The sequence below is a fragment of the Gigantopelta aegis genome, chromosome 4 (assembly GCF_016097555.1).
Source record: "Gigantopelta aegis isolate Gae_Host chromosome 4, Gae_host_genome, whole genome shotgun sequence".
Taxonomy (NCBI): Eukaryota; Metazoa; Mollusca; class Gastropoda; order Neomphalida; family Peltospiridae; genus Gigantopelta; species Gigantopelta aegis.
Genome location: NC_054702.1, coordinates 47,095,745 through 47,122,401, shown reverse-complemented (window position 1 = coordinate 47,122,401; position 26,657 = coordinate 47,095,745). Strand labels below are relative to the sequence as shown.

At 34.6% G+C, this 26,657-nt stretch overlaps 1 protein-coding gene across 6 annotated transcripts in view; it reads right to left on the bottom strand.

Moving 5' to 3' along the window:
* The window catches only part of LOC121370629 (abscission/NoCut checkpoint regulator-like), a 44,405-nt gene that overhangs the window by 3,644 nt on the left and 14,104 nt on the right, over window positions 1–26,657 (bottom strand). For all 6 annotated transcript variants that reach the window (XM_041495994.1, XM_041495989.1, XM_041495991.1 and 3 more), the window contains 8 exons: window positions 25,457–25,578; window positions 24,627–24,683; window positions 22,255–22,409; window positions 21,639–21,745; window positions 14,536–14,692; window positions 11,206–11,457; window positions 6,329–6,423; window positions 4,190–4,270 (listed from right to left, as the gene is read on the bottom strand). In XM_041495994.1, coding sequence (XP_041351928.1) covers window positions 4,190–4,270; window positions 6,329–6,423; window positions 11,206–11,457; window positions 14,536–14,692; window positions 21,639–21,745; window positions 22,255–22,409; window positions 24,627–24,683; window positions 25,457–25,578 — 1,026 coding nt within the window. The remainder of the gene's footprint in view (window positions 1–4,189; window positions 4,271–6,328; window positions 6,424–11,205; window positions 11,458–14,535; window positions 14,693–21,638; window positions 21,746–22,254; window positions 22,410–24,626; window positions 24,684–25,456; window positions 25,579–26,657) is intronic.

Below are 26,657 nucleotides of genomic sequence, written 5' to 3'. Positions count from 1 at the left end.
GGGCGCATGGATTACTTTTTATGAATCCACTCCACTATACATTTTGCTCATCTGACATCAGTTAAACCCGCACACCCTAGTTCCATCCAGCGAAAATAAATTACAAACCTGTAACACGCTTAGATCACGTTTTTATCAAATGGAGTGAAAAAGCAGGTTTTATATCGATAAATACCATGGGAATCCCCATGTCCCAATTGCTTGAAATAATTTTGAAAGTTTGTATTCTGATGTCACTGGTAGATGGCCCTTGAAGCACAACAATGCCTATGTCACGACAAATTTCACAGACTTGGGGTGCGTTCTTTTCACCTCTCCTGGACATGTTCCAACTGTTCTGTCCTGGTTGTATCCCCTCTCCAGATATCGTAGGACTTAGCAAAATTATTGGTTTTAAGGGTTTGTAACGTTTTGTATTGAGATACTTACTTGTGTGAACTTTATTGTTACTGAAAATGTTCACGAACTGTGAAGAAAAATCTCACAAATGAACAACAACAAATCGGATGTTGATTGCGCGAACCGTGCCCTCTCCAGATATCGTAGGACTTAGCAAAATTATTGGTTTTAAGGGTTTGTAACGTTTTGTATTGAGATACTTACTTGTGTGAACTTTATTGTTACTGAAAATGTTCACGAACTGTGAAGAAAAATCTCACAAATGAACAACAACAAATCGGATGTTGATTGCGCGAACCGTGCACGAGAAAACAAACCGAACCAAAATGATAACGGTCACGTGGTATACCAACATCTGTGACGTTTACACAGGAAGATTCCCTCTAAAAATAGATTGGACCTCGCTTGCTTAACGGTTTTTTCTCGATAGCACGTCTTGTAAAAAAATGCAAAAAAAATGCATTTCGTGGTTTTACAAACATCAGGATTACCAAAAAGCACTTCAGGTGAAAGGAAATGTGTATTCTAAATAATAAAATGTAAGTAAAGTGCAATTTTATTTGTGAAAAATGGGGTTTAATAGCGAAAAACAATGCCGTAATGGTTAACAAATAACTGTAACTAGGGTGTATCCCTTTAAACAACAAGTCTGAGGCTCGCTTTCTATTTACACGTTTTGAGGAGAAATTTTCATTGCCATGCATGAATTTTCACAAATGTTTTTAAGTTCTAACAATAATCTGACATTAGTATGTTTACCAATGAAGTGAACAAAGCTTGTATTAAAGCAGTGGTTAATTAAATGTACAAGAACAAGATAAATCATATTTATATAATGCTGTTTGTGGTGGCAACACATTACACCGGCCTCTGTGGTGTCGTGGTTAAACCATTGGACAAAAGGCTGTTAGGTACAAGGTTCAAGCCTGGTACCAGCTTCCACCCAGAGCGAGTTTTAAAGACACAATGGGTAGGTGTAAGACCACTACACGCTCTTCTCTCTTACTAATCACAACCACTAACAACTAACCCTTTGTCTGGACAGACAACCCAGATAGCTGAGGTGTGTGCCCAGGACAGCTTGCTTGAACCTTAATTGGATATAAGTACAAAAATAAGTTGAAATGAAATGAAGAAAAAACACATTACAGAATGTTAAAGGTTTACAGAAGATGAAATAAACCCGTTTTTCACTTTTCTTAAGATATTTTCAAACAGGCATTAATAGAATATATTCAATGTGATTAAGTTTGAAAGATCATGAAATTAACACATTCTTAAATTAATATAAAATATAAAAGCTGAAATAAACTTTTAAAAGCTGAAACTTCTACATGTATACTTAGGCCATTTTTTAGCATTTCAAATCAAATCCAGTTTACTTTGTAAAAATTATAAAACAGCTAAAAAAATCATATCCCTACAGGTTTGTTTACCTTGTTAAATCTGAGGTAAAAATTATTTCCTTGAAAAAATTGTGTACCCATCAATGGTGAATTCAAAGTGATAATGGAAGAACAATTCACAAAGTGGTACGCAGGCAACACTGCAGCCTATCTAAACAATAAAAGCAAATCAATGGTCAGCCATCGGATTAATAAACTATCATGCCTTCATGGTAGATTGCAATCTAATTAAAATTAGCTCCACTATTACATGTGGATCTAACAGCAGCCCATTGGAGCTCATGTCCAGTTGACCTTTCATTCGACCAATCAAAACTTACTTGCAAAATCATGCCAATGAATTGAAAAGAATTTGAAAACATTTGGGATTATGCCGAGGGTATACGAAATTATTCGGGTGATTTATGAAGTATGCCGGAAACTAATTTCATTATAAAATTTGTTTCAAGATGAACCCCCCCTCCCCCTCCCCCCCGTTATGGTATAGCCATAAAATTTGTTTATACTAGTATACAATCCAAAGTTTATTACTGCACTTTTCCCCCTGTTTTTTTCAATGTTGAAATAGACCAACAAGTTCGCCTATTGCATAAATAGTCTCGCCTGATATTTTTAGAATTTGTATGCTCCCGAATGACGCTATAAAAGGCGAAGTGTAATTGGTTGATATTTAAATTGTTATTTATAGATGAAATGTCACCTGGACATGGGAGTTCACGCAATGCTGTTAAAAAAAAATAATATCAATTTATTAATGCGAATAAAATCCAATCAGATTTTTCAAATTAATATTATAATTACATTAATTTCTGGATCTACAATACATTGAAAAACACACATTCTTCCCAACATGTGTGCAGAATTTTTTTAAACTTATTTTCCCATAAACCAAATGTACGCTCGTAGAAAAGGGTACACATAAACGGCACAATGTATATAGCTTGGTATCTATAAAATTGCAAATAAAAACACAAAATCCTTTATCAACAGACTTGAAGCGAAATTATTATAAAAGACATATGGAACCAGCAGCTATTGTTTAATATGTCTCCATTACATTACTGTCAGCTTAACCAGGGATGGATTTTGGGTCGGGGGAGATCTGGCACCGACCTCCCTATCCACCTTTGGTGGAAAACTACACTCGTACCCCCATTGTCTCTGTTGTCCCTTGCTGATATTTACAATCAATATTCCTGTCAGCACATACCACAGAATTCTGGAACCAACCACAGTGAAAGAACCTTTTATGTTCACTTTCTTCCAGATTTACGAAACATGAATTTTGCAATAAAGAGATGAAAGGCATACTGTAAAACGGGTATTATTCGCGGCAGTAAATTTTCGCGATATCAAAAATGAAGGCAGTTTGCGGTTTTTAATTTTCGCGGTGTCATGGTTTTTGTTTTTTCTTTTTTGTTTGTTTGTTTTTTAAATTACTAACACGTACAAAACTATACTTTGGTACATAACATTAAATCGACACTAGAGTGGTCAACAGAGGTATACGTAATATTATCCCTTTCTGAGCGACTCCGCTAAGTGCTGCAGCCGCATGTCAAGCGGCGACCACACTGTGTGTACAATTAATGAAATTAATCCAGGATGCGGTTCAATCAACTCTCCAGAAAGTGTGAAATAAAGACAAACACTTGTACTAGTAATCTTGTATTAATGTTTAAACACCGGTTGTTAAAAACGCCTCACCTCTTTTGTTTTTGTCACTTGTCGATGACCTTTTTTTCGGAAGTTTACGAAACCATTTGTGTCTCTTATTTTGATTGGCCAATTAGAAATGGCTATTATTCTAATTTCTAAATGTTTATTCACAGCTTAAAAATACCAGTAAGAATGTCTGTTCCAAAAATCAACAGCATGTCAAAATTGCTAAACTGTTTATTGTTGTTGTTTTTTGTTTTTTTGTTCTAATGGATTTTATTATTTGCGTACGTGTAATTTTCGCGGTTAAATTAAAAACGCGAAAATTACACATTCGCGAATAATACCCGTTTTACAGTACTTGTTTAAATGCAACCCAGCACATTTTAAAGCTATCTGATGTTCATCATATTGTTTAGAGAGTAACAGAGAAAATCAACTGCCACCAAATAGGCTATTCCTCCTAAACAGCAGTAAGATTATCTTTTACATGCACATTCCCATAGACAGGAGAGCACATACCATAGCTTTTCATGACATTGGTATGGGGAAAAAAATCCAATGGGTCTACTAAATCTGATGAATACTATGACTGATCATATCTCAGGTGAGTGTTCTGCCACTAAGCTACATTGTGGTCCCTCTTGCAGTAGGGAGTGTATTATTCTTGTACCTTTAAAAGCACAACCTGCTTGACACTGCCTATCTTTCAAAAACTAATGTACCTTCACAACTGCATTGTTGACCTTAGGGTTCTCCTTTTGATCAGCAGCTACTGCCTCTTCTAGTCTGGCCTCTTCCAAGTACTGAAACAAAATGTTATCAAAGAACAATGGTTACAATGTAAGTACAAGATGTAAAAGTTATTGCAATATAAAATAATTAACTTTCTATTATGATCATTATAATTTAACATTAAATAATTAATTCTTTTCTATGTTCATTACAATTTAACACCATCCCATTGGTCCATTGGTAACAATGCACGTTTGTTAATTTCTTGATAATTGTAAAAAAGACGTTGACCATAAAGGACCATCATTATCAGATGTTGTCTATACTGGTGCTTTGCATTATTGTTGTATTAACCAAAAAAAGAATTCAAACTAAAATGTGATCTTGTTTGTGTTTGTATTAAATGAGTTAAATTGTTACAAGACGACAGAGATATCATTTGCTGATAAAGTACTGGGCCCGTGCTTTTAAAACATTTAGAGTCCAAATCAATCTCTAATGACATTACAGACATGCAATGTGTATGCCATTGTCATAACATTAGTGTCTCAGACTCTTAATTTAAGTCTAGACTAAAAGGTTTATAAGCACCAGACCTGGTACTTTGTATAATGAAACATTATTGCTCAAGAACCAAAAAAAATATTTTGAAATGTGATCTTGTTTGTGTTCTTATTAATAAGTATGTTTCAAATTTAATTATAAGGATTATCTGTCATTAGATTCATCTGGTATGAACAAAACAAAAGTGTTGTGTCAATGGCTTCGCCGATTCATTGTTTGCACATACATTTTTTTGTCTATACCCAAATGAATTTAAAAGAAACAACAAAAAATCATTAATTAATATACAGTTAGTTACTGGACAAATGAACTTTTTTTTTTTTTTAAATATTTTATTGGACAATTGGACAATTGAACTTAGTAACTGTAACCATGTGGGTTTTATTTTTTAATGATTTTATTATGCACAACGCACGTGCACCTAAACCTTTGGCTAGGAACTGTAGGGACATGCATTGACCTGTCTTTACATCTGAGCTCTGACCAGGGACACTGACGATCAACCAATAGACTGGCCAGCTGTGTTTGACCCAGTTGGTGGCTATTCACTGTCACTCACCTGACATTCCTTGACACATCACGAGCTGCACAGGCCACGCACTCATCTGCTTTAATCTTACACTGGAATAATTGGTGAGTTATATTTCTACTTTTCTAATTCACTTTACTATTTTACTAACATATAAAGTACAGTTTATAAATTACAAATACGGTTTAAATAAATAACTACTTCAATTAACATTTACTTTGATAAAGGAATAAACTGAATTAATGTAAGTATTAGAATTTGGGCGTGGCAATTACGCTGTAACAATAATGGATATTCCTATAGCCAAGCCGTAATTAAATGAGTCGTTGTTATTGTTATAGAAATGTATGTGAATAGTGTGTATGTGTGTATATTAAATTAGGAATGTATTAGTTTTAGTTTACTTGTTTCTTGTAGACGTTTGACGCTTTTTCATCATGTTACCGCCCTAAAGCCCACAGCTAAAGGTATTGGTATTTCAGTGTCTAGGTAACCGTATTACCTGAGGATAATGTTTTGTGTATCTTACTTTTATTTTATTATACTATATATCGCCATATGTGTAATTGTTTGCTGTAAATAATGATTTAAGATTATCTGCGATTGATTAATGTTCAGTCGTTTAACGTCCGGCAATTCGGTATGTGTATTATGTATATTTGATGTTTACTGGAGCGATCTTAAATATTGCTCAGTGTATGGTTGTATATCTTTTGTTTAAGCGATTTGCTATTATCTGTAGATAATAACTAGACTGCAGAGTGTATTTATATATATTTTAATGTGTTTTTATATGGTGTTTTATGACTGTTTATGTATAGTTGTGAATGTATTTTAATAATTCCATTTTTGCTTATAGGGTTTATTCGACTATATACATATATTCTCCGAAATAAAGAACCCTATCTACACCAATCTTCACCGAGTCAGTTGTCTGTTTTCGGGGAAGTAACATAACCATTTAAAATGTATCCGTTTCGACTAGCAAGAGTACATAAAGAAATGGGTATTAGAATTTTGGCAAAGACATGTGCACCTTTTTGAGAATTCTTTTAGTTGCCTGTTCCTCATCTTCACTATCTTCATCTTCATTTGCATCATCCACATTGGCAATCAGTGATCGATCAGCTTCTAGCAAAAGTAAAATTCACAAAAACTCTCACCTGACACAGCCAACCACATTGCTATTTGTCAAGTATTCAATAGTTTTATACAGAGCATAACACTTCAGCTGTGCCCAGATATTTACAATGTATAGAAATGAAAATTCTCCTTCCAGAATTTGTAATGTAGTCCCACCCATAAACTGTCCACGTCCTTGTTTTTTTATTAAAAAAACACAATTAACTTTTGGACATTCATTCATACTTGCATGAACCAAAAAAAAATTGAGATCAATTCTTAATTAATATCTTTTTGTTCTTTATGTTACATAGTGTTTTCCCTAGAAATTTGGCAAGGCATTGTAGACAAAACACTTTGGGGGCATTTTCACCAGTTTCAGGGCACGTTTTTTGCATTAAAGACAAAAAAAAAAAAAAAAAAAAAAAAAAAAATTGAAATAAACATAACTGTAATTAATGGTTTTGCTTTAATAAATGAATGACAAAATATATAACAGAGATATTTTTATTAATTAATAATAAATTTTTTTAGTGTTTCATCATGGCAATTTTAGAATTAATTATTGAAAAAGGCTTTTTTAATCTTAGTGCAGCATGGCACAGGTTAAGGCAAGATGGTACTAGACTATTGAGGCATGGTGCTGCACCATGCTAAAACAAGCTAGGGAAAACACTATGTACACATGAAAACATACACCAACATATTTAAATCAATTCTGTCGTATCAATTGATTGTGAACTGTTATAATCGGTCCTCATACTAGTAAACCAAAACTCGTCAATTTTCATTTATAATCAATCATTGGTACATACATGTATATATCTATATATCTATATATCTATCTATCTATCTATCTATCTATCTATCTATCTATCTATCTATCTATCTATCTATCTATCTATCTATCTATATATATATATATATTATATCAGGCCGTCAAGTGAGGCGGTGGGTCAAAAAAATTGGAAAATAGGAATTTTTGTTGCCTGAAAATAGGGTTAAAATAGGAATTTTGCCCACAAAATAGAAAGAAAATAGGAATTTTGTATAAAAGTTAATGTCCCAAAATAGAGAATATTGCTGGGGTCAAGTGAGTGAGCCATCTCAAAAAACTAAATATGGAAATAGAAAACCGTAAAAAGATAATAATACAGGAAAATAAGACAATGTGTATATCATAGGAATAAAATAGGCACTTATTTTGTTTTAAGATGGCCTCCCAACACCCCTTATAGCCATCCCGATCCACCACTTTTTATTCAGACAATCAATGCAGTGGTTGAATTTGGTTCTTTGGAGTAAGACTTTTAAAAAGCAACACAATGCAGTATTCCTTTTATGCTATTGAATAATACAAGTTACAAGGTCAACAAGGCATTGCAGCAATGGCAGTGTGTGTGTGTATGTCATCAACTGGATAATATACCTGGATTTAGTAGGTGTGTGCTAACTGAATTGGTAGAAATATATCAAATAATTATTATACTGTAGGTGTGCACATTTAATAGAATACTTGTTACGGTAAGCAAAGCACAACCTGCAAATGAGCACTGAAGTCCTACTTCCTTAGACACCATGCACCAGTATATCAGAGGTAACCCTAACAGCTTCAGCCTGACTTCGTACAACTTAGACGTGATGAGAAATGTGGAAAATGTAAGATATTTGCACAAACACCCACCCACCCACACAATTTAACAGTTGTTTTGACTGTTCCATGATCATTCTTCAATATTTTATATAATATAGGAACCAATATACAATGAGCAGATAACTGAAATGATAATTGTAATTGTTTTTCATTTTATTTAACCTTGTTTAAAGGAGACCTTAACCTATCACAGCCATCCTCTCCAATGGTTTTATACATTTTAAAACAGTTAATGACCAGGTTATAAACTGAAAGTAGGTAACCAGAGGGAAATTCAGTTTTATGATCAACTGGTTATGAGAAGTATTGTACTGCATTGGTGATATATATTAGTATCATCCGAGATCGAAGCTGAAGGTTTTTAATGGCCTTCTCACTCCCCTAATAGCCACCCTGCCCACCCATAATGAAACATTGAATGATTTAGTATGCCTTATTTGAAAAAGGATCATGATCAATCACAGATCAGTCCAATTACTGCAATGTGTTTGCTGAAAACTTTAAATAATAGCATACATGTATATACACAATGCAATTACATCAATAGATTTTATACTATCTAGGAAGCAGCATCACATGCATACCACCCCAGAACCTATACATGTTTAAAACAAGAAATGTTTAGTACGTAGCTCAATGCATAGTTAACCATCACACACGGTAACACAACTATCTACCAGCTAGCAAGCTAAACTGAGCATTTATCAGGCTTCATTGGATCAACTGCATGCAAGCTAACTCGAAAGCACCATTGCCTGCAGATAATGAACTAAAGAAATAATTAGTATGTAGCTCAAAGTCACTAGACCTAGACTGAAAGGATTGCCATATCCTTTCAACCTTCTAGTTTTGAGCATTCAACAAGATCGGATATTACCAAAAACCAGAAACATATCCATAAATTCAGAAATTATAAATAAAGAGGACTTTATATTGCATTGTGAAAATTAATAACTGGAACCTGTAACCATGCATCCCAAATGCATATTCAGATTTCAATGACTATGCCACAGATATCACAATATGCCTCATAGCAAGTCATCTGGAGCAAATGGTGTGAAGAGAAAAAATATGGTGTTGCTAAAAAAACCCACCCAAAAACATATGAAACTGGTCAAAAGTGCACACAAAAAAAAGAGGGAAAAAATAGGATTTTCATCAAAAAGAGGGCCAAATAGGGACTCATCAAAAAAATAGGAATAAATAGGAAAAAGTAGGATACTTGACGGCCTGTTATATATATTACGGCAGTAACCAGTTATTTCATTTATCCTGTAATCCAATAAGTGCAGTCAAGTTTTTTAATGCAAACTGAGTACAATCAACCTATCAAGACTTTTATTCTTTGACATCATACAAAATACATGTCATTCTTTTTAACATGCTAGCTATATATTCGAAAAGCGTTCCTAAATTCTAATTCATAAATAAATGTATATGTTTTGTATCTTTATCCTGACACAAAATGTTATTTGTACATATAAAATATTGAAACAAATAATTGAGTCAAATCATGCTTATGTCAAGTGACCTATATGTTTGGTCACTGATCGAAAAATCTAGAAATTATGAGACATCATATGTTACCAATGTATACAGTGACTGCAGGATAACACCATTTATCATATAATATCTTAGATTTCCAGTGCAATCGAAGTATTTGATAACTTTATAATTAGATGAAAATTAATCGAGGTCACGGCACTACCGTATATGCAAAAATGTTCGCGAATAAAATATACCGCGGACATGTTGACAGCACCGCAAATTTAATTACACGCTAAGTTATTTCCGATTTGGTATAATTTTCATGAATACAAAAGACAAGCAGTCAGAGGTACCTGTTAAATTTATACCGAGTTTCGTATGCACTTTGCCTTTTACCACTAAATTAACCACAAGGTCATGTGGTTCTGTAAACCTGCATGGTCACGTGGATTTGATCGAAGTGACACACAGTTGGGTGTAAATCTGTTGTTATGTTTTCTTTGTAACCGTGAATGGAAGTTTGTGGGTACCATCAATAATTAAAAGTTATTTTTCTGATATTTGCGTTTTTCAATTTCCATCCATAACATGTCTTATCAGACATACATATACATACAACATTGACGTCTCGCTGACAGCATGGTAACATGTCCAAGTGTGTGCTTGAAATCGTCATTGAAAAGAGTTTGGCAAATGAAATATGGGTAATTTTGATTTTATTATCGGGGGACACAGCGAATTATTTTAGCCACGAAAATAGTTGAGTATATGGTAGGTTTATTGACATTTAAGCAAACGTACTAGGGTGACACTCCATAAATAATGTATGCATTCATAGTCATCAAACAAAATACATTTCAATGGCAATTTTATACTGAAAGCTGTCCAGCATTCAGAAAACAAAAAGCGTTAAATACTCATTTATTTTGATGTAAGGTCATCCAAAATGACGTCATTTGAGTTTGACGTCATTTCCATTCAAAAATACACTGTGCCACATATTCTTATGTCATTTGAATATCTAGTGATGGCGGAATGGAATTAAAGTTGTGTGTACAGTTTACAAAAACACGTATTAAGCTTGAGGCCCGCATAATACAATTTTTATTCCTAATATATGATACTGACAATACCGAAAAACACTGGTAATAACCTCTATTTACCCTATAACTTACCCATAATATAAATGTCAAAAACCCATGTGATAATTTAGTGTATTAACTTAGTTAATAATGGTATGCAAATTTAAAGGTATATGCACCTTTTCAAGGGTTCTCGGTAATAATGTGTTGCTGTGAATGGGTCATTTGTTTACAAGCCATCAACACCTGTATACCTGAATGTAATGTGTACATAAGATTTAGTTAAAGTGTGTGACGTCAAAGTAATTTGTGCTAATCGTGATGATGTCATATTACCAATGGAGGTGACTTTAGTACTGTAATTTACTAAATATCAAATGAAAATGTTATTTTAGAAGTGTTATAGGATAAATAGAATTCGCTATTCCTGTTTTTTAATATGTAAAATATCAACCTAGTCTAGTTAATCGGTATTTGTCTTGGCAGAGCCTCAACAAATACTGATTAACATAGACTCGGTTGATATTTTCCATATTAAAAAACACTCATGATGAATCCTCTATTTACCCCCTGAGGCTTCTGTCCTCCTCTTCTTGATCTCCTTCAGCTTGTCCATCAGCTCCTTGTCCTTCTGTAAACCTTGGAGGGCCTTCTCAGCATCGACCTGGAGTTCCTGTGCTGCTGCCTCAATGAGAGAGTTCATCTCCTGCAGACTAACTTCATTCTCTCCACTCGCCGACAACGCTGTGATATTCTTGTCGTAAGGCTTCTCCACACCACATGTCAGTTTGTTCAAGTTGTTAGACAGACCATTTCCACCTGTAACATTTGGAAGTGCAGAATGCAGTCAGAAATGTAATTTGGTTGTACTAGTTAACACACAGTGAAGATATGGCTTTTCGATAGGAATGTTTGGTTAATGATAGCTAAGCACATGGCACCTGCAGCTGCTGTATTTTGCAGACTATACAATGCATCCTTCAATAATCTGCACCTTGTTTTAACACGTTTTATAGGCAACATTCACTTATAAGACATACCGTTTAATAAGCTATATGTCACTTGAAGTATTTATTGTGCAGCCGTTCAGTGTCGGTAGAAGCTGGCAAGCTACATGTTACCGAACACATATTGATTATACTGTCGTAGATATTTATCTTTAAAAGACAATGGTTTAAGTCTACATCTGACTAAAATAAAATAAAAATTGGCATCTACAATAATCTGTCCTTTCTTATCAGAATTTCGACCAAAAAATAGACATGGACCAAGATTCGGCACGTGCTGACTCTTTTGATTAATACTGGACTACTATGGATATTGACATGTTGGGAATAAATAATACTGTACATGTAAATATGTAGTTTCCAATAAAGAGCACTACATTTGTTTTTGCTTGTATGTGTTTATTAATAATATGCCATGAATCTAATCTTTTAATGTTTTGTAGCATGGGTTGACAAAATTCCTTTGATTATGATGAGTAATATTTCAGAATTTACAGTATTAAAAAAATAAACAATATTTAACTATGATTTCAGATCATATATAGCATCACAATATGTATAATAAAAATATTTTATTTCATAAAATCCGTTACAGAACTTCACATAAGTTTTTTTCGCTTCCTATTTATTGCACTTGTTTATTTTGCGAAAGAACATACCACTCGACCGCTACGCGGTTTCGTGGTATATATTCCTGTGCAAAATAAATTCGTGCAATAAATAGGAAGTGAAAACAATGCATGTGAAGTTCTGTATTTATTACATACCTTCTTTCATGTTTTACAAAAGCGGTTTTTAATTTAATGTCATAACAACACTTTGTTAAATCTATGATCAAAACTCCTTTCATGGATTTGCTTAACGTGGAGAATCATACTCTGTAGCAGCCTTGTGTAATGTTTCAAATACGCTAACTGCAGTAAAAATAAAAACGAAATTCCCCATTTAAATGTTCTGGTCCAGATTGCACATATGTGTAATACAAAATAAAGTTATTACACGGTTTGAAAATGTCTTTATTACTATAGTAAGATTGAATAGGTATGTAATAACAGTATTCGAGATTAACGGTATCCCGATATCTTGGGGATACTAGAATTTAATTTTGGATACCAGACTTCAATAACCCAGTATCCCACCGGGATGCCATATAATGTTGTCCATTTTTTTTTAATCCTGCATTTTTAGTTTTTGCTGAAAAACTGAAAGTCGTCATTTACTGGTGAAGTTAAGTAACAGTGTCATCCAAGTTTGTTACGATGTTATTTATGAATTTCATTTAAGTGGGATACTAAATTCTCAGGTGGGATACCAAATTTTGAAATGTTAGTATCCAACTGGGATACTGGCCAAAATATTTAATCTCGAGCACCGAGGGTGAAATTAAAGGACAGGCAGTCAACATGACCGTGACTGATTACAAATAACAGGTGTTCAATAAATGTTAAAGTGGGCACTTAAAAATAAAATAACTTCAGGAATAGCTCTAGACTGCAATAAAAACAATATTGACATCATTCGTTTGAAAGCAACTTTTACTGTCATTACAAGATAATTGTTTTTGGATGTCGTCGTGTTTTGGAAAACCTGACAATATGATCATAACTTTAACATGTAGCCTACTAAACTTTGATGAAAAAAAAAGGTTGTACGGTAGACCTTTATGACGAAAGAATACAACTCTAGTATACAGATAATCAATGACATTCAAATAAAACTATCCCTGGTTTCTTAAGTTTATTGACCACAAAATCTTCAGGAGTAATCTGAGTAGAAATTATAAAAAGGAAGCTCCCAATGTTAAAAAAAAGAGCAAAAAAAAAAGAAGAAAAAAAAAGTAAAAAAAAAAGAAGAGCTTCAAGACCATATCCTTGGTGTTGTTTTTATTTAAGTGAAACAAACATTCAAAGGGAGGTAAGAAAAAAGAGGATCTGTGAACATTTTAGTCACAAACAGGACAAAACAACACATGCATGCACACACATTGTCATATAGAATCCACCTCAATAGGTGTAATTTAAATATGAAATGTTGATACAGCACTTATTAAAATGTCTGTACATTGTTAAACAGACAATGGTACATAACCCACTTTGTTTCAAATTTGTTTTGTAAGCTTAAATGTTTTTCTCAGTTACATTATCGATCTTGCAAAGTATGTTTAAAATGTTTTATTTTAGAAATATTATTTGTCATGCTACATTTATAAATGTAGATAGTAACAATGTTATAATGTTTTTCACTCCCAATAAAATTAATTCAGCATCAAGAGACAAAATATGACCCAGTAATACGAGTACAATTGTCCATTAGAAACTGGAGAAAGTCATTTCAGAACAGATGTATAATAATTTATTAACAATAAAGATGAAAATATTTATCATATGCTAATAAAATGAATCAGAAAGTCCTTCAACTACATCATCAATAGCATATGGACCCCCCCCCCCCCCCAGCTTAATGGATCTATCCAACTGATATTTTAATCTAATTATAAAACAATTTCACAATCATTATGAAGAATCTCCATACATGTAGGTGCAACTATAAACCAAGTTTAATTATCTAGCATTTATAGTTTGTAAGAAATGAAATTAAACACAAAACTTTAACATTTAGTTATACGCAAATGTTGAAGTCGAGCCACGTACCGTAAAGGTAAAATCTATAAACCAAGTTTCATTATCTAGGACTTATAGTTTGTGAGAAATGAAGTTAAATGGAAAACTTTAACACTGAACTAAACTCACAAAATGATGCTGAATCACGTAAAGTAACATCTATATCTTGCCTTTTTACTTCCTAAGGACAAGACAAAAAAGAAGAAATCTGCAATTTGCATTGGGATGCTAATAAATAACTGCCATTTGTATTGCAATTACTGCACCACCTTTCTTTGCTCCTTCTTGACCCTTATACTCAGCCAGTCGTTTTTCTACGCATGCCACCGGGTCGAATTGTGCATCAAGCTCCACCTCATTAGCAATTTCATCCAGTAGTTCATCAACCTGCTGCTGCTCAGCCCTCCGCTCAGGTGGGTGATAATACTAGAAAACAACGAGTAATGTTACTAACAGATCATATTACCACTGGGGCTTCTAAAGAAACTAATTTCCTGCTTTTGTTCAGTAGTTTGGGCATGAGATAGCTGACCGGAGTTTTGATTGTGTGTGATGTCCGTGTTGTGGAGAGATGCAGCATGAGATAGCTGACCTGAGTTTTGATTGTGTGTGATGTCCGTGTTGTGGAGAGATGCAGCATGAGATAGCTGACCGGAGTTTTGATTGTGTGATGTCCGTGTTGTGGAGAGATGCAGCATGAGATAGCTGACCGGAGTTTTGATTGTGTGTGATGTCCGTATTGTGGAGAGATGCAGCATGAGATAGCTGACCCGAGTTTTGATTGTGTGATGTCAGTGTTGTGGAGAGATGCAGCATGAGATGCTCAACCCAAGTTTTAAATGTGAGATATCTCTACTGGTGAGCAACACAGAAATGTGACACGTGATAACCATGGCTTTAGATCTCACTAATTGGAGCACAACAGGGACTTTTGTCTTTTTTGAGTCGAGGAAACTTGTTTTAGTTCAGTACTGTCATTATGAACTGCTGGAGTGTTGTTAATATTCAGCAATGCATTTCAAGTAATTTTAAGGTAATTATAAACTTAATATTTGAGTGGTTTTGAGGTGTAATACTTTGAGGTCAGCATGTTTTACTTAATTTGGGCATGATTATACTGGGCGTATGTATTATGGACACGACGTTTATCACCTCGACTTTGATGCAATCTAAAGCCCTCCAGGGATAACTCATCCGAGTTTGATGTCTAGGCTGTGGAGAGATGTGGCATGAAATAAGTCATATGGATGCAGATATGTGTATTAAATCTCTGCTGCTATTGTTATTATAACTATATCACATGTTTGTTTTTTAATAGAAAATTTTCCCTCAACCAATATATACATACAAAGATTGCACTAAATATTATATTGTACTGTATCAGTGATCACGTGAGGAGGCAATTCATGTGAAATTGTTGCCCCATGCCACGTAACTTTGCCTTATTTAAACACAAAAGTGAAATCCACCATGACTTCGATTTCACAGATTGTCGCATCATTGGTTTTTACCACGAAAACACCATGACACCACATGTTCGCTAAATTATCAAAGTGAACTTTTAACAAGTAAATATTATTACAGTAAAAGAAATCTAAATTGTTACTGTTTGGCCAGTTTTTGTCCTTGTTCACCTTATGAAACACTTTATTAAAAAGGAAAGTGTTATATTGCATAACAAAAACATTACTGTATTCAAAAATAAATCTGCTAATTCAAATAGACTGAGATCTTTGTCATTTTGTTATGCAGCATGCAAAAAACGCCGTCAGCATGAAGTAGAAAACTGGTTAACAAACATCGAATTCAGGAAACATCCTAATGTTCCTGAATGTATAACTTGTGAACAATGATGTGTTCATGAGTTCGAGTGCTTGCTAACATTTGACAGATACCATTGTCTTCTATCATATTACATTCATGTAACATTAGATGCACAAATTAAAACAAGGCACTTTAAAAAAAAAAAAATCATTGAAAAGTACACTATACTATGTTTATCTGGTTTGTGATAATTATATGATGTAGACCAAAAATAATTTATTAATATTAATAATTTATATATGCATTAACTTTTATAATAAAAAGAGGATACATTAATAACATGAATATTTACATTATGTAGTATTCATATATTATAATATAATTATGATTTCTTAAAACCTTTATTTTTATGAAAACGGGTGTTCTTGTATCACATCTTCCTAACTCTCCTCACTTCTTCCTAATTTGTTTTGAGGGAGAAGTGACTTATCCCTGATTTGCAAATCTAGCTTGTACCCTGTTGCACTGTACCCGAGTTTTGGATGTGTGATGTCTGTGCTGTTTATAAATGCAGCATGAGTTAACTGACTTGACTGTTGGATGTGTGTGATGTCTGTGCTGTTTATAAATGCAGCATGAGATAACTGACTTGACTGTTGGATGTGTGATGTCTGTGCTGTTTATAAATGCAGCATGAGATAACTGATTTGACTGTTGGATGTGTGTGATGTCTGTGCTGTTTATAAATGCAGCATGAGATAACTGACTTGACTGTTGGATGTGTGATGTCTGTGGTTTATAAATGCAGCACGAGTTAACTGACTTGACTGTTGGATGTGTGTGATGTTTATAAATGCAGCATGAGATAACTGACTTGACTGTTGGATGTGTGATGTCTGTGGTTTATAAATGCAGCACGAGTTAACTGACTTGACTGTTGGATGTGTGTGATGTTTATAAATGCAGCATGAGATAACTGACTTGACTGTTGGATGTGTGATGTCTGTGCTGTTTATAAATGCAGCATGAGATAACTGACTTGACTGTTGGATGTGTGTGATGTCTGTGCTGTTTATAAATGCAGCATGAGTTAACTGACTTGACTGCTGGATGTGTGTGAGGTCTGTGCTGTTTATAAATGCAGCATGAGTTAACTGACTTGACTGCTGGATGTGTGTGAGGTCTGTGCTGTTTATAAATGCAGCATGAGATAACTGATTTGACTGTTGGATGTGTTATGTCTGTGCTGTTTATAAATGCAGCATGAGATAACTGACTTGACTGTTGGATGTGTGTGATGTCTGTGCTGTTTATAAATGCAGCATGAGATAACTGACTTGACTGTTGGATGTGTGTGATGTCTGTGCTGTTTATTACCCCAGCAGGCACTCATAACGGGGAAAATAAAAATTATAATTTCAAATTATCATGCATTGGTTTTACGTACACTACTATAGGACAATTTGACACCAAAAAACCAATCACCTTGTCGGTACTAAATATGACGTCATCACAGTTTGGCAAAGCACACACAATAATGTCATGTAGTTTAAAGTGTTTGCGTCTTTCTGGTTTCAGTGTTAAACTTTTAATAAAATGGTAGTTTAATGCAATTCATTATAGATTTTTTTTTATAGAATATATAGAACCATGAATAAAATACAAAGTTATAGCAATACCCAGAACAATAAAGTAGTTTACGTGGTTTCTATGTACAGGGACGTGTAGCCGATGTATTCTATATATATATCGAAAAAAAAGGCTTTAAATAACCCCAAATAGTTGGAGTAATAAATAGAATAACAAACTCGGTTCCAGTTATTAGAAAATTTATGTCCCTCGTAAAATAATTTTCACTTCTAGCTCACTAAAACTCATGAGAAGTGAAAATTATTTCACTCAGAAGATTAATTTGATAATAATTACTGGTAACTCGTTTATTATCCTCTATTGAATGAGATGTATGTGATATTTGTGCTATGGAGAGAGTTTGTTTTGTTTAATGACACCACTAGAGCATATTGATTTATTAATCATCAACTATTTGATGTCAAACATATGGTTATTTTGATAGTCATAGAGAGGAACCCAGCTTCATTTTTCCATTAGTAGCAAGGGATCTTTTATATGCACTGTCCCACAGACAGGATTGCACATACCACGACCTTTGACATATGTCTTGGTGCACTGGCTGGAACGAGAAATAGCCCAATGGGTCCACTGACAGGGATCAATCCTAAACCGACCGTGCATCAGGCATGCGCTTTACCACTGGGCTATGGAGAGATGTAGCATGCAGCAACTCACTTGACTGTTGGATGTGTGTGATGGAGAGATGTGGCATGAGATAACCTGCCCCTACAAGTACTGTAACCTCACCGTGGTGCAGGGTGAAACTTTCTCTACGAGAATGGCTAATACAGTATAACTCCCCTTCTGGGGCACTTTGTTTGCCGTGTGGTGCGACCCATGAAAATGGATGATGGAATCCTGGTGATTGAGTTGGGGAATTCCTGCGGGTATGATTTCTGACAATACATCACTTTGGCCCAGAGTGCAAATAGATGGGTGATCAGGAAGGCCCGACCTGATAAACTGGCTGGTCACGTCAAGCTCGAGAGAAAACAACCTGTTTTGTTTTCATTAGTCAAGAACAAACATTGTTTTATGTACCATATGTATTTGTTGCTCTCAGTGTGGTGGCTAGGGTCAATTGGGAGATTTTGTTTTCTTAATGCTCAAGTATATCAACCATGTATTCCTGACATGATTGTCTGGAGGTTATCCGCAGCTTCATGTTCCCATGTTGGACTCTGTGGTGGGTGGGGCATGGTTGATGAATTTTCTGAACCATATTATGGCCAATAAAAACACTAACTCTTTTGATGGGACCGTGAAAGGAGGAATCCATGTCATCTATCAGTGTCAAAACATCGAGTTGTATCTTCTGAATCCTGGCCAAGGTTTCTGGTCATGTGTTCATCTGTTGATGGAACCTTGAGCAAACTGTCACCGTTTGCTATTTAGAAGGAGCTTGTTGGCCTGGCTGGCGAGCCAAAGACAATTTAAAAAAAATAAAAACGGGTCAATGCTCGTAGAAAGTTTGACTGAGAAACACCCTCGTTGTCTCCTCAAGTTGACCACCTTGTGTAATGTTCCAATCAAAGTATTGCCACATGCCTCCTTAAACTCCAGTCAAGGGATCTGGAAGGTGTCAGTGAAGAGGAAATAACTGACAACTTGTCACCACAGGGTGTGACCTCTGTAAAGAGAATAAAGATTCGTCGGAATAGTGCACTAGTTCTGACGAATACTTTAATATTAACTTTCAACAAACCAACCCTTCCTGAATCGAGGCCGGGTATCTTAGTATACCTATTGTGCCTTTCATACCAAATACCGTAAGATGTTTCAAATGTCAAAAGTTTGGCCATGGCCAATCCACATGCCGAAACATGTACAAATAATACCTTGTGCATAAATTGTAAGGGAAATCATTTTGCACATTCGCGAATGTGCAAACTGGAAATTGGAAAAAACGTACAGCAGGTCAAAGTTGAGAAGTGCTTGTCTATTCCTGATGCAAGGAAACTGGTTGAGATAGAAGTACCTGTCGTGACAGGGAAATCCTATGCTGCGGCAACCAAGGTCTCTACCAAAAGCGTTTTAACAAACACTGACCTCACATGGTGATATGATAACATAGCACTGACATCAACAAGGAACTCCGATGTCAGCAATGCAGTACATGTATTATTGTGTATTGAACTATTCTGTCATCATTCTGAACTGTTTGAATAGTTTGGAATTCTGTCATGGCTGATGTGGAGTCGCGGATTTAATGTTAAAAAAACAGAAGAGTAATAATAATAACTGAAAATTACAGTCAGTCAGAAAAAGACGGATAACCCGTTGAACTGATAGTTGGATTTTTCAACTCGTCCGTGATAATTTTTACTCACATTTGGCGAATGGGCGAGTACTTTCTGCACCCCTGACAATGTATCTACTAAAGTGACCCAAGTGTCTTTGGATTCTCAGAATCCAAGTAGGACTACTGCTATGGCACCAGGCCCTAGTGGTCTTCCTAAAACAGGAAACGATCAAAAACCAAGTACGGATTGTTCTTCTGGTTGATTGAAAAAAATCAGCAATCCATATGACCCTTTGGATATGGACGTGACTGACGAGATGGATGTTGCATTTCAAAATGTCTCACCATCGAGAAAACAGTGTCCACATCCAAGGGAAAAGTTAACTCTCGTACTTCCCCCCCAATGACTAATACATTTTTAAAATGGAACTGCCAAGGACTTAAATCCAGTTTTGATGAATTAGGTTTTTTAATTTAAAAATTAACCCAGTTGCAGTTTGTCTTCAGGAAACGTTCCTGACACACTGACGCTATTAAAGGGACATATTCTAGTTTTTAAACACTAAGGCATATTTTGTATTATTAGAGCCATTTATGATAACTGAAATCATACTTTACTTATATTTTATTGTTTAGATTAGCCATTTCCGTTCATTCAAAGTGTTTTTGGTCATCTTGGTGTTTTTAATAACACAAAATGCATTTCTCATCCAGAATTAATTGTAAAGTTTTTAAAACACTTTGACTTCTATACAAAGTTTTAAAATATACTTACCTTGATTTTATGTATTGTATTTTACTCCCCCACCCCAGCTCCTAATGCTAAGCCAACACCGGCCCGACAAGATGGTCTTGTCGGCAATAATGCCAACTCGAAAAAATCGGCGCTAGTTGGCAGAACGTTTTTTCAGCGCACACTAAGTCGATGCGATTGTCAAAGCTCAATAAAATTGGGGTGGAAATACTTTTGGGTTGTTCAAAATGGCAAGATTTGCAAGAAAGCTGCTTCTGCTTCATATTTCAATATTTTAATGAGGGAAGAAGAAGCATAAATATTATAAGACTCTGACACAAACTACAGAGCAGCTATTCGGAATTGAACCAGGCTGCCATCATGACTGATATCAATATCACATGATCAGATGGTGTGCAGTGATTGGTGAGCATAGCGCCAACGATCGTGTCGGACTGAAATGCAGCGCAGACCAAGAATACAGCTGACAATCGAGTCTTTTCTCAGCACACACCGAACCGACTGTCCAACGCCTGATTCAGTATTTTAATCGGCCCAAAACAAGTGATTAGTGATGACAATTTAGTCGGCTACTAGCGCACACCAAACCGACAAGACGATCGAGTTGGCGTTGTCACCGACTAGACCGTCTTGTCGGGCCGGTGTGTGCTTAGCATTACACCGTGGTTTTACATAAATATATATAAATAATATTTATAACTTACCATTTGTGACACCCAAAAGCCGTGTATTTTTGTGCTAGGGTGTCATTAAACATCATTCATTCATTCATTCATTTTCATTCATTCAAGATAACCCACCTGAGTTTTGGATGTATGTGATATCTGTGCTATAGATAGATGTGGCATGATATAACCCACCTGAGTTTTGGATGTATGTGATATCTGTGCTATAGAGTGATGTGGCATGATATAACCCACCTGAGATTTGGATGCATGTGATATCTGTGCTATAGAGAGATGTGGCATGATATAACTCACCTGAGTTTTGGATGTGTGTGATGTCTGTGCTGTAGGCTGATGTGAAGAAGTGCCTTTCAAACGATCAAGTCTCTCACTGAGCTCTTTATCTGTGGCCGGCTTTGGAGCTAATACATGATAAAATAAATAGACTATCCTCTTAGTATTAAAATTCCATATAGTCATTAAATCTCAACATCCTTCAACTCAAAACATATTGCTGTATTAGTTCTGTTCATTAATCCAGAAACGGTGACCATTTTTAGAATCATATAACAATACAAACATACAGAGATTACTATAGAAAAATGCTGGTTACCTCTTGTAAATACAAGACTGAACATAAAAACACTTTCCCTAGTATAAATCTATAGGTAATCTAATACACCAATATTTCTAGTAAGTTACTAAATCAGAGGTTTACATGTATCTCCAATATCCAACTTTTTGGTATAGCACTAACAGTGACTTGTGGGAGCACACCATTCCAAATCTTTTATTGGACATGCTCGATTTATGGAAACCGGTGACAAAATTGATATTTTTCATGTTATTAAACCTCTAAAACATGAAAAACAGTACATGTAAGAAATATATCAGGTATAATGCTTGTTGTACAGGACTTAAATCAATTCACCATTTTGGGGTTTCTCTTTCAGCTTGCTCAATCTCTCTGCTATTTGACGATCCTCTTTTGAGAGCCCTCTCAGTTCGATTGGAACATGCTTATGTGAAGCATGGCCATGACTCTGGGTTTTCTCACTCTTACGTTCTTCCAGTGCCGCAACCCGTCTGTAATAAGATCCAGATTAGTTAAAAAAATGGTTGACTGACAAGTTGTTCTGTTACATTTTGTCAGTATATTAATACAAATATATGGTAAGACCTGTATTATCAAGAAATCACTAAGGACAGTATCTGAAAGTAACCTGCTGTTTAAAATAGTAAAACTAATTTAAATCATCTGCAAGAATATTAAAGGTCCTATGTCAAAGTTGAAACAACAATATTTTGTTACTTTTACATTTATTTGTAATAAATAACTATAAATTAACTGATCCCATGCATAATCTTTCCATAATTAACTCAAGAATAATAATTTTTAAGTCTTTTACTGGATGACAAGAGGGGTTTCCTGAATAATTTATGGCTAAATATAGCATGCATGGTCACCATCTTCATTTCTTTGTTTGTTGCCTACAAAGAATTATGGAAAAAACTTAGTGTGTTGAATATGCACACATAAAACAGTGGTGTCACTAGTTAATGTGTGTGACACACTCTTACAGTTCCCCCCTAAAATAAAAATATTCTACTAGTAAATGGAATTATTTGGTTGTAAATTTTTATAGGCATATACATGTAGCTGAATGTGTAACTATGATATAACACCTTTAAGGTTAATGTATCTGACAGGTAGCTATTTAAAATGGGTCAATGATAATTGTGGAGAATATATAGAGGATAATAAACGTATTAGTATTACCAATTATTATTCAATTTATACATGTCCGGAGTGAAATAATTTTCACTTGACACAAGCTTTAGCATGTGACAAATAAACTTATTTCATGATGGACATAATAACTGGTTAAAAAAAATACTCAAATTTTGTGCTGAACTAGGGTAGTCATACCCATTATCTCAGAAATGACCAGCCTGACCCCCAATTTTTTCTGATTCACTTTAAGGGCATGGGGTGGTAGTATTTATGTCGATTGATACTCTGCAGGAAGGCGTTATAGCCACATATGTTACTATTGTCGTCTATGGGATTTGATTTGGTAGTATACACCCTAATACAGGTAAGTACCTATATCTTGCTTAATTACTTAGTAATGGCGAAACAAAAAGTAAAGCAAAATGAAATACCTATATAATTGTTTAGATCTGTGATGCTGCCTTTTTTTATTAATTGAAATAATCATACCAATATTGTATGCATCTAGAAATATACCACCATTTAAAACAGCTTTGAATAAACTATTTAAATATGTAACTTTAATTACTTTTAATGGATGTTCCTGAATGCCTCTGGTGGATTAGTATCAATAAAAACAGTTGTGTATCAGCTTGACCATTCATATATCCCACTCACAGTTGGGAATTTGAACAGTAATTAAACAAGCTTACTGAAGTGGAATGAGGAGGGTAGGCAATCTTTCCTACAACCCAGTGCACCTAGGAAAAGTGCATGCTCTACTAGTTGTGCACACATTTTTATACATCTGACAGAATGAATGAATGTTTGTTTAACGACACCCCAGCACAAAAATACATATCGGCTATTGGGTGTCACAAATGGTAAGTATATGGAAATATTATTTATATATATTCATGTAAAACCACAGTGTAAGGAGCTGTGAGGAAAAAGTATAATATAATAAATAAAATCAAGGAAAGTATATTTTAAAACTTTGTATAGAAGTCAAAGTGTTTTAAAAACTTTACAATTAATTCTGGATGTAACTTAAACGATTCCAAAACATTTCTGTTTCCAAATATATAATTTCTTGTCAGCTTAAGATGATCACACTTCACCAAAATTTAGCGCACAGTCAGTGTACACCGACAGTGTTCACACTGAGGAGGGTCCTTCTTTAAATTAAATGAATGCGTCAAATATGTATGGCCTATGCGGGCATGGCATAAGACTACTTCATCCTTCCTGCACCGCCTGTAGGATGACTGCCACTCTCCTAGGACTGCTGTGACAGAATAAAACTTATTCGCAACCGCACCGTCCCAATCATCTTGCCAATCATCAGTGGTTAATATGAAATTTAAAATCACTGTAGGGGACACTAACATGGACACAGGGCAAGTTCAAAGCAGACTTGGCAGCAACATCTGTCTTTTCTTTACCCTTAATGCCAACATGGCTGGGTACCCAACAAAATATAACATCTTTATTGGCAATTGATAAAAAGACACACTTTTGTATCACCATCCCAACTAAGGGGTACATATGACAGAGTAACAAACTGGCATGATAATTTTGACACATACTTTAAATATGCTGCAGGTGGAGAATATCTCTCTTTCTTGTCCGATGAGTCAACTTTTCTGCAATGAACCAGACAAGCATCCATTAAAAAATCTTCCCAAATATGAATCACTAGAGGACAGTTATATGTAAGCATGTTGTGTTTAGAATAGCAACATCTTGTTAACTAAGCAGTCCCTTACAGATGACAAGACTATTTTAATCTTCAGTGTAGAATTTTAACAATTATATCTGTAAACAGAATCTGAAATATCATGCCTAAATAAATTGTGTTTTGGTAATTTTATTTTAATGTATTATTTTTTAAATTAATAATTAGGTGAAGAGTACAAACAAATTTGAGGTTAATTTTTTGTTATATAATTTATAATAGAAACAAAAATGAAAACTACCCTAAATAGTTTTTTTTTAGCAAATTTTGGAACACACAATGTTTTTTTTCCAGATCTTAAAAATATCGAGGTGTTTTTTAATAAGTAAAAAGGAAAAATGCTTAGAAAATCCAACTACAATGTACATATCTGTAAACATAGTGTGTAATTAATGTTGATGACTGAGCCAAGCACTTATTTTTAATTCTATAGTATGGAGAACTAGTCAATGTGATATTTTCAACCCAATGAAATATAAGGGTTACACCAAAAACAATTCAGGTAACCAATTTCAGTTTTACGTAACCCGCCATGACTATATACCGATAAATGATGTCATAAATTCAATGCACAAACGAAAAATGGGTTTCGCAAACTATATGTATGCGAGTGATGCACGAACAAAACTATCGCTCTCGCAATTTTCAGAGGCCTGTAAAATAAACTATATGTAAACTAACCCAGTGATTATATCGTAACACTTGATGCACACATGGTGTTTGGTGTTGTCACATTTGGGAATAGCCACGGTCTTCGTTAAACACTTAGTACAAAATGCAAATCCACAGTTTTTGCATCCATGCTAAAAAAAAGAGAAAAGAAACAAGAGGCTGATAGGCCTACACAATCACCCAAATAAAATATTGACCCCATTCAACTACCAGACTCATGGTGTGCACAACACCCATCTTCCTGGAGAGTCATAATGAACAAATTCATGATTTTGTTCCTCAGTGGGTCAAGGAAGCTTCTCTTAGACAGCCAGGTTTTCATAGGATGAAAGGAACATTGGTTTGTTTAACAACAAACTGTCATTTGCATATATCATCGGTCAGAGGAAAGTCAATATTGGTTCGATTTAATCAATAATACAAGCCATATAGTCACACATGCCCACTTTTCAAAACACAATTCACTACAATAACAATACTACGCAAAACCATCAGAGTGCAGATAAACAGATAAAGAACGGTTCATAAATATCAAGTCTGAACCCTATTCACACATAATTTTATTACAATACTAATCAAAAGAATTTAAGGGTCAAAAATTAATAACTAAATCAGTTTCAGAGTGAATTAGATTGATGATGTAAACTAAATCCAAAATTTTATTTGTTCCATATTTACAGAAAACCATAAATAAACGTTCCTGTATACAAATGAGTCATGTGATATGCTGTCAAACTTGGAGGGGGTCAAACATGTAGTTTACACATTAACACATTTGTTTAATAGTGCATGAATCCACCCATGGCACAAATATATTTGACACATCGTTTGTCTCATGCTGTTGATCAGCCCTAAGTTCAGCCAGTGAACATTTCGCTAACATTTGCAATCTATTTGATTGGTTCCCAACGTGGCCATTTGGTTTAACGTCAAGCACATAAACCAGTCTAGCAGACATTTTTCTGCTCGGTCTGGCTGAATGCAGCCCAGATATATATCTTAACTGAACAAAAATGAAATAAAATCTTATTAAAATACCCATTTTGTTTACAAGTGTTTAAGTAATTAAGCAGGAAACAACTGAAAGGAATGAATAAAACGGGTTGGGGGGGGAGAAAATATGTTTGATTAAAATTAATTTTATTTCATTCACATACTGTGATACAGGTTAGTGTTCAACAAGAAAAAAGATATGCACATAAAACATATA